The 14,631-nt window shown below is 44.9% G+C and overlaps 1 protein-coding gene and 1 long non-coding RNA gene across 2 annotated transcripts in view; one reads left to right on the forward strand and one right to left on the reverse strand.

Moving 5' to 3' along the window:
* The window catches only part of LOC138288093 (collagen alpha-1(VII) chain-like), a 963,348-nt gene that overhangs the window by 256,559 nt on the left and 692,158 nt on the right, over positions 1-14,631 (forward strand). The window contains exon 18 of the mRNA XM_069229319.1: positions 4,673-4,819. Coding sequence (XP_069085420.1) covers positions 4,673-4,819 — 147 coding nt within the window. The remainder of the gene's footprint in view (positions 1-4,672; positions 4,820-14,631) is intronic.
* The window catches only part of LOC138288094 (uncharacterized), a 155,845-nt gene that overhangs the window by 102,602 nt on the left and 38,612 nt on the right, over positions 1-14,631 (reverse strand). The window lies entirely within an intron of this gene.

Below are 14,631 nucleotides of genomic sequence, written 5' to 3' on the forward strand. Positions count from 1 at the left end.
CATGCAATAATCAATCTCTGCAGTCCAACAGAAGATCCAGAGAGGAGTTTTGTTAAATTTAACATGGTCCTTTCCTAATTCACTGCGGCGTGTCCCCTACCCAGGCTTCTTTCTGCGACACCCCCAGAGCACAGACCCAACTTCTCATGCTCTGAATAACCCTCTGCACTATCTTCCTACCGAGTACTGTGGGCAACACCTTCAGGGTGCCAACTCAACCTTAGATGCCATCTTTATTTTGTAAAAAAAAAAAAGAAAAGGTGTGTGTAGTGAATATATATGTATTTGTACATATATATGTGTGCGTAGATGCCCACATTTTTTAGGGTACCTCGACCACTTCTCCCACTGCACAGATCGCTTATCCCACTGCCACTGCTTGTTGCCTGCATAGACAATGCCAAATGCTGGATTTCAGCGAAACAAAGCCAGTGAGCTTACCTTTCTTAACAAAGGGTTAGCATCAAGAAAATTTTGAAAACATAGTGCCTGATTTAGATCTTGGCGGACGTGTTACTGTGTCACAAAGGTGACAGATATCCTGTCTACCGAAATATAAATCCCATTAATTTGTGTCTTATTATTAACCCTATAATGGGTTCACATATACCCTTGGGTTTTTAGTCAGTGGCTCACTCAGGCCCTAATTACCTGAGTGCAGCTAATGCGGTTTCATGTGCAAATGTTCATTTGTTCCTGAACTGGGTTTACAGCGCTGGTGCAAACTGTGTGAGATATGGGTTTACACCCTTAGTTTATGCCAAGGAAAATCTTGCACAAATTGGGGCTTAGAGTGCAAAATAATACCTTGCACACCTCAGACTCGGTGAAATCGTGCAATTTGCACTTGTTCCTTATTCTGAGGACTGCAACTCCTAACTGAGTGCAAATTGTACACTGCCTACGTACCACAATCCACGAAAATGGTAATTATGGGTTCTAAAAGTTGCATCTGAATTAGCACAAAATTGTGATAATAAGGCACTCACTTGTCTTCACTTTCCAACTTAGTATCTATTTTACTCACTGTGTCGCTTAGACAAAATGAGTCATACTTTAATCCAATAGCACTTGCTATTATCGGCTAACTACAACACCCATCATTTGCTGGGCAACAGGCGTCCATATCAAATGAGGAATGTGGTACAGCACTCCAGTCTCACACAGTCACCAAAAGTCATAGTGAAGAAGAACTTACACCTGCATGATACTTACAGCATAACTCTCCAAAACTAAATCAGAGTCTGATGGAGATCTTCTGAGTGCCATAATATGAAATACCCAACTGTGCTGCAATGTCATACAAATACTTATACATTCTCTCCCTCTTTAAGTTTTTAGAAAAAAACATGTCAATGAAGAGGATGGGGTACTTTTAAACACATATGGAAGTATGCTATTAGATCACTGAAAACTCAATCTTAAATTCAGAACCTTTCTAAAAGACCAGATAAGTAAAGCTTTCAGGCGATGTAGTAATGTAGAATTCAATGCTCCACTAGTATAAAAAATGTGAATGATTTGTTTGGTCTAAAAAACGACATGTTTTTATTTTTGTAGTTCTGTCTAACATACACAAGGCCCAACGGGCATCAGAGCGCTTTACACAGAGACTGACAAAAAGCAAACAGAAATATTCAATATTGACAAAAAGGAGATAAAATCAAGATAAATAGCAATATTTCAATTTGAATACAGGTAAATGACCGTCATGATAATGGAAAGAAAATGCTCTTTCGGTGTATATATACACATTTATATACATTTTCTTTCCTTTCTCTTGACAATCAAATGTTTACCTGTACTCGGTTTTAAATATATATATATATATATATATATATATATATATATATATATATATATATATATATATATATATGTGTGTGTGTGTGTGTGTTTATTGGGTGGTTAAACTAAGAATAGTAGCTTCTAGTGGTATAATGAAATGTTTAAAAAACATTATAAGTGGGTGAGCCACTGAAAGCTCGAGCCTGAAGGTTCTGGCTTAGCTCAAGGTCCTTTTGGAACCTCATGCCAATAACGAGGCAAGCTTTCACATTGCTTCTGCCTGCTTCCCCTCATGTACCCTGGATGTTGTGTTATAACCAGTGTTGTTGACTTTGGAGCAGCAGAATCAGATTTGAGTCTCAGAGTAAACTTAACCTTTTGTGATTCTGGCCAAATCACTTACTCTCCCCATGCCTCTAATCAATAAATGGTGACCTTGTGTAATGTAACTGGTGCACATGTAAATTGCTACAGTACCTTTGGGTAGTGTTCATGCTATATAAAAACTGTGGAATATTGCAAATAGAGGTAAAGAGAAAGCTTTAACATAAGGAAAGTCAAATAGATACCTATTTACTTCCTGATTTGTACAAAGATACACCAAGAAATCTCTCTAAATTGTGCTTCCCCACTTAAATTGTGTGAGCTTAGGCAAATATTTTATTTTAGCAAAACTAAAGTTTCTTCATTATTGCGTAAAAAACACTTTCAAGTAGGTGTTCAAAATATCAGATATACAAAAACCTATGTTTGATTTAGTAGACTAGTAGACTATAATATTGTTCTATAATAACCTGGGCCACATATACAGGGTTCACATGGAAATTGCTTTGCCTCCTAGTTTACTCATGGTTCATGTTTAAATAAAGTACTTCTCAATGCAGTGCTATAAGCTGATGAAATAATGTCAAGGCTTACACATGTTAAAGAATTGGTGTAGAGTTCCCCGTTAAATATTTTAAAGCCCCGGCTCTTGCACAGGCGCTCCCCTTTAATTTGTTAGCTCACCCACTTGTACAAAAGTTTGGGATCCCATGTTTAAAAAAAAAAACAGTGGAAAAGGAAATCTCACTGTAGTGTGCAGTGAAGTTGAAAGGAATTAGCACATTTTGGTGGGCCTCTTTGTGCATACAGTGAGGAATCTTGCAGCCACCTTTTCCAAAATGTCATACTTGAACTTCTTTTCGCTAACAGATTAGAACACAAAGAATTACATTTTTGGAAAAGGCAGCTGCAATCTACTGTGAGATTCGGTTTGCACATAGTTTTCTTTTTTTTTTTTTTTACAAGGGATATGTCATTAAACTACAAAGTTTTGTATAGGTGGGCGAGCAAACAAATTAAATGAGGAGTGCCCCTGCAAGAGCCCTGAAAATATTTAAAAGCAATCATTTGCATCAGTGAATGGGGTGATCTCCATCGTATTTGTCAGATTGTTTGTCTTTGAGTTCTGAACTGCAATAAAAGTTATATGCTGCCAAATATGATGGATATCACCCTATCCGCAGATGAAAATACTTGCTTTTCAGGTTTAATTAGCCTCCTTTGTTTTCATTTCTCACCTGCCAGATTTCTCCTCTTAGACCTTTATTGTCGCTCCTTTGAAATGTGCGCTCCAGTGTGCCCCCTGCACGGAGATTGATTGCTGTGTGCGTGGCCACCCAGGAGCGCACCTTAGAGGGAACATTGGTCTGGAGTAGTCCCCTTGGTCCCCTTTACTAGCTGTCCAACTTGGGAGGTGATGAGTCTTTGCCTCTCCTTGCAGGACAGTACCCCTGTGCACCGTGACTCTTGCAGCTACCAAGGCTTGTTGGCTCTTCTTCCAAGGGATCTTCAGGCTTTGTGTAGCCCCAGCTCACAGCACTCTTGTTTCAGAATGTTTCACAGTTAGCCTGTCCTCTTCCTCTTTCCGCATTTATTTAATCTTTTATCGGTTATCTTTCCTTAGTTTTGAGATGCCTACGGACACTGTGTGCCCCACAAACAATGTTCACTCTGTCAATGGAGGGTGGTGTACAGTGTTTCTGGAACATTCTTCTGACAGTGGTGCTGGCCAGGAGCATCAGAACACTAAAGTGAAAGGGGTTCTAGAAAATCGTGGTGTTACTGAACAAGTGTGTGCAGCAAAGGAGCAGAAAACTTGTGAGGAGCATGTATTTGTGAGAGGGAAGGAGGTGAATGAGCTAACCGTCCAAGACATTTTTTGTGAAAATGTGGCTCAATGGTTCTTTGTGATGCAATATCCTTAAAATATATAAATACATTTTGTCAACTTATACTCCAAAAGAAGATATTTGAAAGAGTCCATTAATAAATCATAGTGGATTCAGCCATGCACATACACAAGGATAAAATGAATATCTACTGGTTTGATTTCTAACTCTACTTCCAAGATAAAAAGCCCCAAATGAAAATGTGCCTAATGTTTAACACTTGTAAACTTTAAAAGAATGCTGTTTTTTTACATCGGTGCCTTTTATGTGTCCCAGTCTTTCACTTCCCATAAGACCTGACCACAAGAGTAACAAACATTTATTAGAAAATTCCATCTCTTTGAAACCACTTAATGTAAATGTAGCTATACATGGCCAGCAAATGTGAAGTGGTTTGTTGAAATTTGTTTTCTGTGCTCTCCTTCATTGCCATTTAACTTTTACGTGGTTTGGAACAAACAGCTAGTGCTGCATTGTTTTCCATTATCTGTCTGATCTGTCATCAGCTGCACCCCCAGCTCCAATGCTACAGATGGTAGGTGAATGCTCTCAGAGAAGATGTCTTTTTATTGTGCATTGCAGTGTGTTTATCTGTGTTTGTGCTTGTGGTTTCATTGTGATAGACTGACAGTACTTGAAATAAAATTGTTTCATGTCTTTTTTGTTTGTAGGTGGCCTGGAAATTTCTCGCATTGTTCCGGCTGAGACCACAATCTTCAACATCACGAACCTTGAGGAAAGTACCACGTACACCATCCGTGTCTCCTCAATGGTGGGAGACCGAGAGGGGAGCCCAGTGCTCCTCACTGCCAAAACGTGTGAGTACAGGGGAGGTGGGGGCGGACTCAGGCCTGGGCTAGAGGAGCAAAACAGTCATTCCAGAAGTACAACCTCTTCACCAGTTGATCAGCTCAGACCCTGCAAAGTGTACATTCTAGTGTTGGAGCACACAATTAGTTGAGTAATTATCCCTAATATCACAGATACTGGCTAGGATTGGAGGATGTTCTACTACAATGTTGGGTAATTAATGTCTACTGTTGTACAACAATATTGAGTGCAGGAATTTGACTACAAATATAGTATTAAGGAAAGTAAACATGGGTAACAGAAGTGGGCAGACATTAATCCCAGCCCTTCAGCACAGCAGTATAGTAGGGCACACTGATCCAGTTTGTATCCAGAGAACCCAGGCAAGGCACAAACTGGAGCAGTGTGCCCCATACATAATGCAAGCGCTGAATGGCAGTAGAAACGTCTGGAAAAGGAAAATTCCTCTCCAACTGTGCAGTAGTAGAAATGATAATGATAATCTTATCACAATGAAGGACAGAGAAAACAATTAGGTCAACACAGAATCTTTTTCTTGACTAGAATGTAAGTGCTCTTGTTGGCTACAGTACACCTGCATGGACACTGTTTTTCAGAACAGAAAGCCCTCATCCACTTGGTGGGTAGCAGGCTCCATTATTGGGACCTTCCATGCACTGGTCACAAAGATCCAGGTGCGAGCTACTACCCTGCTAGAGTGGAGCTCAGGTGGTGTTTTCAAGGTTGGTATCAGGGTGGGGATTTGTATTATGAGTATCTGTGGGTATTTGGATGAAGGGCTATGTGGCAGAGGGGAGTAGAGATGAGTTACAGTTACCTACTTGTGGAGAGTGTAAATCTTAATGAGTCAGCAGTGGTAGGAATAAAAGAAAGTAGGGATTCATTTGACCCACATAGAGAGGGCCAAATATTTCTGTCTATCTGCCACACTCAACTGAAGTATTAGAGTATTTTTCAGGACCAGAAAAGACTCCGCTCAAAGTGTGAAATACAGGCACTTCTAGGACCATGACTTAGAGAAAATATCTCATATTTAAGATTCTCTGTGGTGCAATTTGCACTCACTTGCTAGCAACTGGGGCCAGCATGGAGTAACCAATTGCCTGAGGTGAGGTAGAAGTCAATGGCAAGTCAGCTTTGGATGATGTAGTGGTGAGAGGGAAGGAAAGTGTTGAATGCCTCTTGGGCAGTGATTTGACTGCTCGATACTTAGTTCCTTGACCAAAACCCTACATAGCGTGAAGCACATCATCGGTGTTGACCAGAGCACAGGCTGCACATCAATTTTAGGAAGAAACTGGGATCATCCCAGATTGGTAAGGACAACAGAGGGGAAATGAGCAAATCAGAGCAGACCATGAGAAGGCACCAACCATAATGACCATATGTCCTACTCCAGAAGGAAAAGACAATGATATATCCAAAGCCGGCCAGGTGATGAAGTCTGGGTCAGTGCCAGAGCTGCATGGTTGGTTTGCTGCTAGTTGGAAAGAGTTCCCCAGGCACACATCGAGTGACCTACAGTTTTGGAAGGATGACCACAATTAGGTCAGCATGGTAGCGGTTGGACGGAGTCAAGCTGCATGCAGGTATAAGGAAGTCCAAGGGTTAATGTCCTGGTGGCAGGGGCCGGGCAGTCTATCGTAGTGTAGTGTGGACTGAGTGCCAATAACTTGAGAGGGAGGGGCAGGACCAGAGCATATGTTCAAGGTCGGCGTCAGGGGTCAGACAGCTGGGGCAATTGAACTGAGTGTCTGGAAAGAGATTATGTAGGCATGCTGAAGTAAAATGTGGTCTGTGGAGGGTTAGGAATTGTATGTACATGATGCAGGAGTTACGAGACATGATTCTTGGGAACTGGAGTGCTTTGTCCCATTCTTTGTTGAGCAGTGCACACCCAAAAGTGGTTACCCATGTCTGGCGTAGCAATGTAAGGGGGATGTGCATAAGATCCCGTATGGCTCTGTATATCGAGGTGATGGGCTGCACCCATGAGCAGGATGCAGTGGAGTACTGCATGTGTGGTGGCTTCTCCCTCTGTAACATTCCAGAGTGTCCAGCATGTGTGTGTGAGTTGCCTATGGGTCAAGAACTGCCTGAGGGAGGGGTCCGTGGGTCCATTGTCTTCTGCTAATTGCTGAAAGGGGAGGAGATGACTGATCGAGAATAAGTCACCCACAGTGAGTACAGAATAGTCAGTCCATACCTGTAGGTCTCTGGATGTGTAGAAACCCAGGTGACGTGGCAATCCAATCAGAGGGAGCATTGGGGAGTAAAGCAGAGTATCATGAAATAAGCGGTGAACTTGAATCATACACGCTTTAGCTGCTGTGACTTGTATGGGCCATGTATATAAAGGTTGCGACTTCCAGAGAAAGAGACTTTACAATGCTGGAATCGGGATGGGACCCTACACATTTGTTGTCTCCCCGATGTAGCATCCTGCAGCCCGGCAAAAGAGCCATTGGAGCTGCATCGCTAGAATATAGGCCGAAAAAGGACAGAGCTCCTAGGCCCACCAGTTTGTTGGCAACTCTAGTTTGCTAAGGGTGACTCTGTGGTGGCTGGTTCCGCAGATGAGCTTCCTGAGAAGTGTGTCAAGTTCAGAGAAGTAAAATTTTGGTGGAACGAATGGGAGATTCACAAAATAATTCAGGAGGTGGGGGAGTATCACCATCTTTACTAGAGCTATTTTGCCAGTCCGGACCAATGGAAGGACCTGCCAGAACCACACTTCCTGTCAGGACCTTCCGGTACTTCCTCTCCTAAAGATCCGTATTGGTGTGGTATAGGTAGAACCCTAGATAGCGGATCGCTTGAGGGCATCAATTCATTTGGAGGTCACCCAGGTCTACCTCATGCTGTTGGAGGCCTAGGCATAGTTGGTGTACAGCCGTATTAGACTAATTGACATGTAATCCGACAGCGGAGGCAAAGTCCACTAAAGTGTCTCTGAGTGAGGCACGGCCCATGGCCATGCCCCAGAGGTACAAAAGTAGATCATCCGAAAAGAGTGATACCACATGCACTCCATCAATGAGGGGGATGCCCCAGTTCCGGCCTTCCTCTCAAAGACGTATATCAAAGAGCCACACAATAAGGGTGAATAGCAATGGGAGTAGAGGGCATCCTTGTCTTGTGCCACGGGTAATAGGGAAGGAGGCAAAGATGAGGCAACTTAGGTGGACTCGGGAAGTAGGGCTCAAATATAACAATTTAGTATAGGCTAGAAGCTAGGGCCTATCCCTATGCAAGCAAGGACTTTGAACATATATTCCCATGTCAAGGTATGAAATGGCTTTTCTAATGCAAGACTGAGGCAGGCTGACCTAGGGAAGCAATCTCAGGCCTGTTCTTGTAAATGGAATACTCTAAAGAAGGGCCTTCAAGGGCCCAGATTGTTGCTATGGGCTAGGTCTCGGATCACTTGTATGACAGTGTGATGGTTGCATTGAGAGTTTGGTGGAAGTTGGGATTGATGGGATCGGTACACGTGCAAGGAAGGATTCAGGGGAGCTCACTAACAAAGTTGACAGGGTTATGTACAGTGAGAAGTAATACTCGTAAAAGGCCTGTAGAATGTCCACCTGTGTGCTGACTGCATTTGCCACTAAGATCAATGATTTCTGTGATTGGGGAATGGGTGTGGATTCCTGTTGAATTAGCCAGACCAGGAGTCTGCCAGCCTTGTCGCCCTCCCGATGGATCTTGGAAGCATGCGTTTTGAAGTTGTTGGGCCTCAGGCCTTCAAACAACTCTGTATACTTGGTTTTTGCTTTCATGAGACGGGGGTGAGCAAGGAGTTGGTATTGGCTTCTCTACTCAACGCTGCAAGGTCTTGTTTGGCTAGATAATGTCCACATCAAGGGTTTTGGTGACTATCTTTTGTATACAGAACCCTCTGGTCACAGCCTTAAATGTGTTCCATTCCAGGGTTCTAGTGGAGGCAGCATGTGAGTTTTTGGAAAAGTAATGTCTGAAGTGGTTGCATTGTTGTTGCTGGAATACTGGGCCCTCCAGGCAGGCCCTTGTCAGTTTCCATGTGGGGACTGGTGAAGGAGGAGCAGGCCAGCAAAGGTCTATGATGTGTGCATCATGGTCAGAAACTATGCACCCTAATGTCCTAAAAGAGGTAATAAAGTGGGGGAGCAAAGGAATCTATCAAGCCGGACGTGCAGGTTGTGGGCAATGGAGTGCAATGAGAAGAGCCGGGCATTAGGATTTTGTGTGAACCATGCACCAGATGTAGCCCAGCTTTGTGTCCAAAGGTGAAATCGGTCCACCTGCGCTTGAGGGGGAGAGTGAGGCAGAGGGATGATTGGTCCAGAGTATGATCAAGTACGTAATTGTAGTCTCCCCCTAGCACCCAGGGTAGAGTCCCAGAAGGGCCCCAGGTCAGTGTGGGGGGCGTAAATACTACCCACGAGGATCAGTTGGCCATCCAAGTGGCCTTCCAGTAGGATATAATATCCTTCTTTGTCTACCACCACGTCCAGCTCATAGAGTGGGACACGAGGATGAACTCACATCAAGGTACCTCTCACATAAGCAGAGCAGGTGGTGTCATAGATTTGTCCCCTCCAACGTTTGCACAGACGTTCCAGCTCCATGTGTGTGAAATGTGTTTCCTGCAAGAAGATAATTTGAGCCTGCTGATGCCTAATGTAGGGTTATACAGGATAACGCTTTCGGGGGCAGTGTGCATACATTGAACATTTAGTGTGAGAAAGCGCATATTAGCCGGGTGTATCATTGTGATGGGGGAGTGAGTGGGATCACTGGGCGTGAAAAGGCGTTGCATAGCAGGGCCACCTAAGAGCAGGAGGAAGAGCCTGCCTGGTTGTCACTGTATGGACCGATCACTGGTTTGGGGGAAATGTACGGGAAAAATTACACAGGGATAGCCAAAACATCAAGAAGGGAACTAAACAATCCCAACACGTGGGGCCTGCCACAACTGGCGCTACCCCCAAACAAGACATTTGTCTTCTACTCTAGTGGATAGTGGATGGAGTTGGCCAACAACGAGCGCGTGGGATGGTATCTTAGTGCCCATGGAGCCCACATGTATATCGAGGCTGGTGCCTTGGGGAGAGGCGTGAAGGCACTCATAAGCATAGGTTGGGTTCTAGCATGTGCTACCTTTCACAAGGTCAAGTGGGTTTTGTGCGTTACACAGTGTTACAATGCTTGGAGCCAGGGGGTCGGAAGGGAGGTCATATTAGATTATCTGCAATCTCGGGTGTCACCAGGGGTGGAGATTGTGAGTCCCTTTGTGAGTCTTGCAAGGGAATTGTATGTTCGTCAGATGAAAATATATGACTAACTTTCCCATAGTCTGTGGCCACTGGTGAAGTTCCTTAGCCGCACGGAGGGCGCATCTAGGATCAGCAATGATCTGTTCCAGATTGGGTGACGAGATCACCTGTTGCTCATATCCTGCCCTTGGTTTCCCTCAGCGCGGCCCTCTGGGTTGGATGAAGATGATGCTGTTTTGGCCTGCGATCTTGGATTTTCCCCATTTTGGCAGTCCGCCCAATGCCAAGCTTCTTGTGAGTCTGTGCAGAAAGTGGTGGTCCGATCTACCATTATTTTAGGACGGGCCAGAAACAGGAGGGAGTATTGCATCCCCAGCTGGCAGAGGCACTTTTTGACCTTAATGAATGAGGAGTGCTGATTCTGGTTGGCATGGCTATAGTCTGGGAAGAGCATAATGATCTTGTCTTCTAGATGCAGTGGGCTCACATGCCGGGCAGCGCAAAAAATTGCATCCTGGTCCTTTAAGTGTAGGGGTTTTGCCAATATAGGACGTGGAGGGGACCCCAGGGGGGGTGGGATCGGGCTGCTACTTGATTTGCTCATTCCAGGGAGTAGAAAGGAGAAAGGTCTGCTGCTGGGGTAAAGGTTTTGAACCATTTTTCCAGATAGGCGACCAGGTCTGTGCCTACGATTCCCTCCGGTATTCCAAGGATGCAGATGTTGCTCCTACGGGAGTGTCCTTCCAGGTTGTGCGCCCTGCTCTCCAGATGTTTGGCTCAGTCTTGTAGGTCATGTATGGCTGCTTGGTGATTTGCTGTGAGGACTTGTAGGGAAGCAAGGGGTTTTTTCTTGCTGTAAGGGTCCCAAATATGGTCTCCATTGAGACAATAGAATGTTGAATTGAGGCCAACATCCGATCTGATTTGTCAGAGATGGACTGAGCAGGGGAGTTCTCTGGGAGGGGAGTATCATGTGTTATGGAGAGAGGGCCCGCTGTTGATGACGGAGCAGCAGTAGAGGTATTATGGAGCCATGCCATGCTGATCAATTATGTGGGGTGCTAAGCTGGTGCCCTGTGTTGGTTGTTGCCTGCTTCAGGTAATGCAGGCAGATCTCTCTCAGTGAAGGGGTAGAAGAGGACTGCAGGTGTTAGGTCTGGGCTAGGAGCCTCCTGAGGGGCGATGGTAGGCACGTGTTGTGTTTGTAGCGGTAACACTGGATAGTCCGGGGGGGGGGCCTGTTCGATGAGCCTTCTCCATGAGGGTCATCAGTGGAGAGGAAGTAGGGTGAGTGGGAGATGTAGAGAAGGGTGTCCACGCTGCTTGCTGAGTACTTCACCTATTTAGGCAAGCAGAGAAAGGGAGGCTTGCGGCAGGTGAGGGCACCGTTGTGCAGAGAAGGAGCCTGGTGTGGTGCCTTTCAGAGGTCAGTTGAATGGTGCGGTCAAGGTTCTGCACTGGATCCGTTGTGCACCTCATACACGCCTTGATCCAGGCGCCAAAGCAAGAGTGGCTGCCGCATGTATGCTGTGTCCTGAGCTGTCAGGCAGGACGGAAGAGGGTTAGTCAAGTCCCTTGAGTGTAGTAGGGCCCCCTCACCACTCTCGGGGCTCTGATCCAACACTGGAGAGGGACGGAAAGTGCCACAGGGTGGGGCGTGTCCGTTGAGGCAGCGGGTCTGGTCGTGATCCTCGTTTAGGCCTCCTGTTGGGACACCCGCTGAGACGGGTCCCAGGGAGTATAGTTCTTGCACCAGTGCCCCACAGTGGAAGAAGGGCTATCTGCAGCAGGTCCAATTCACTCCCCACGTGCCCCGATACAGGTGCTGACTCGGGGAGATAGACAACGTGAGGTTGCTGGTGAGTGCACACAATGAAAGGATGACCGTAGACCATAAAGTTTGGCTCACCTGGTGCCCCTCACCCACACTTGTGTCCCCCCTGGTTCTCAGCATGTCGAAGGGGGGTTGTTGCAAAGCTCCCCAATGCAGGTAGTCGATGTATGTCCGAAGGCCTGGGAGTGGCCCACTTGTGTCTAAGCCTTAGTGTGAGGACTAGATAGGTTTGTTTTTTGGTTCTGATGAAACACTGCCCGATCCTTTTTGGATGCTAAAGGGCATGAAACACATCGACCAACACACTTTAGTAAAGAAATATGTTTACACAGTTTCACGTAGAGAGGGCAGAATCATTATTTTCCTAGATTCTCTCCTCTTATTTTTAACCTCGACATAGGCTTCTTGGGCAGTAATAAAATATCCTTTCATAGGGCATACGGTCAAATTTAACCACACACATTCCAGTCCTTCCCCTCATCTAACCACAGATTTTAGTTTATACCTGTAGGGTGCATTGGCACTCCTCAACCAAAGATCTCCGGCAAAGAGCCCCCTTGTGGGGCCCTTTGGGCATTGCAGTGAGGAGCAGGCCTGATGATGAAGCATGCCACCTCGTGGTGAGTGAGGGCTCTTGCTTCTAATAATCGAGTGCCCCAATGACAAAGTTACTCTCCCCTTGTCGGGTTAGAGTAGGACTCCACATTCCAGAACAGTGTACTTTTTTGTATTGGATCTAAGATTAGGGAGGTTGTACACTAGGACCAGTTTATTCTCCTTGTCCCCCCTATTGATTATTATATTTACATGAACTGCATCAAGCCTTTTGCAAAATCAAGTACTGAGTGAAATCGGCAGACTGTTGCGACTGAAGTACTGATGTTACAGCTGCCACATTGGCCTTAAGGTAGCAACTGCAAAAGTCCTCAACAAGATGGATAATTTCTCTGAGGCAGCACCTGCCACACTAGCATCCCTCCTGCACATAGCCTAGGGAGCCCGCAACTGCCGTAGATGAGGACTGCTACTGGGTACTGCTACACTGAAGTCTTCTAAGACTTTAAGTTCCCAGCATGGCTGTCGCTGTGATCCTTACAACACTGAAGCTGCCACTGCATGAGTATGCAGTGGTCTGTTGCATGCATCAATTACGCACACCCCTGAACTACCACTCCAACACATTGGTAACCCCAGGACTTGGGAACTGTGGGATAAAGATAGATTTAGTAGCAAATCAAGGTCTGCAACACATACTAATATTCTTTGTTAACCACAAGAAGTGAAAAGTGAACTGAACTGGGGGGCACAATTATGCCTTGGGGTGATTAAGTGAACTGCACATGTGCCTGGTCAGCTTTGTATCTCAGATTAGACACCAGGGATTATAGATGGTGGTGAACTCTATTAGTGGTGGGAAGTTACCAAAGGATGAAGTGTATCAAGATCATAAAAAGGATTTCAGCCCTATATTACAATCCCCTAATTGGCCTGAGTAGTATTACATAATGTTGTGAAATCAAAGTACTGGGCTCAACAACATATTATTTTGTTTGCTAGAAGACTGTTGAGTTCTGACCCCTGGTCCCCCACATTACGTTCCAGAAAAGCATTTGACAGCTCACTACCTTGAAAGTCAAGTGTGATGGGGGTGTCCTTGGTCAAATTCACTGAGCCCTTTTTAGACTGACCTAAGGACAACAGTAGCAATGACCTCAACCACCATGGCAGGGGCCTAGTAGTCACTGTGTGCCTGAACGGGGTCTGACATACCATAATTAGGTGATAAACCTCTGTGTCAAAAATGCTTTCGGTTAAATTCCTGTTTGGCAGCAGAATGTCTAAAGCTACTATGATTTACATACTAATTGTCAGCAGACATCGAACATTTTCAGCAATATGTTAGCTCCATTTTTCAGCTTAGCTGATTGTTGTCACAATTTACTCTTACACTATGGATTCAAACCTTAAAGGGAAAAACATTTCAACCATTACAGTCACAAGCTTCCACAAACAAGACTGTTTTCCAAGTTCCTTGATCCTAGGATACAGTTACTTACCTTTGAATTTGCATTTGAATTTTTTTTTTCAAAAAACAGATTGTTGACATCTATGCTTCTTTTCCTCCCATACCGGATCCTGTAGTAGATAGAAACCCCCATAAGGAGCTCCAGAGCTCTGGGGCCTCTTTTTTGTCTTTTCAGCCAGTTACTAACGCCCTTATCACCAGCTATCTTCAGATGATAAAATCAGGCTCCCCTTTAGATCCTGCTCCACCTCATATACCTGCTCTAGCCTCTAACATAATCTGCCCTGTGCTGAAGAACATTCTGAACCACTCTCTAAACTCGGGCATGATACCTCAATCTCTAAAACATGCCGTCATCAAACCCCTGTTGAAAAAAATCCAATCTTAACCCTTTGGAACTGAAGAATTACAGACCTATTGCCCTTCTCCCTATTCTATCCAAGATCATGGAGAAGCGTATCAACAATCAGTTAACATGTTTTCTTGAGGAATATGAACTTCTAGATCCATCTCAGATGGGGTTCAGGCCAAAACATAGCACTGAATCAGCCTTGTTAATGGTCATGGAGAATGCACGTCAAATTTTAGATCGTGGCGGTCGGGCAGCTATCATCTTATTAGATGTGGCTGCTGCTTTTGATACCGTTGACTGCAACATTCTCCTTCAAAGACTCTCTGGAA

Source organism: Pleurodeles waltl, chromosome 4_1 (assembly GCF_031143425.1).
Source record: "Pleurodeles waltl isolate 20211129_DDA chromosome 4_1, aPleWal1.hap1.20221129, whole genome shotgun sequence".
Lineage (NCBI taxonomy): Eukaryota > Metazoa > Chordata > Amphibia > Caudata > Salamandridae > Pleurodeles > Pleurodeles waltl.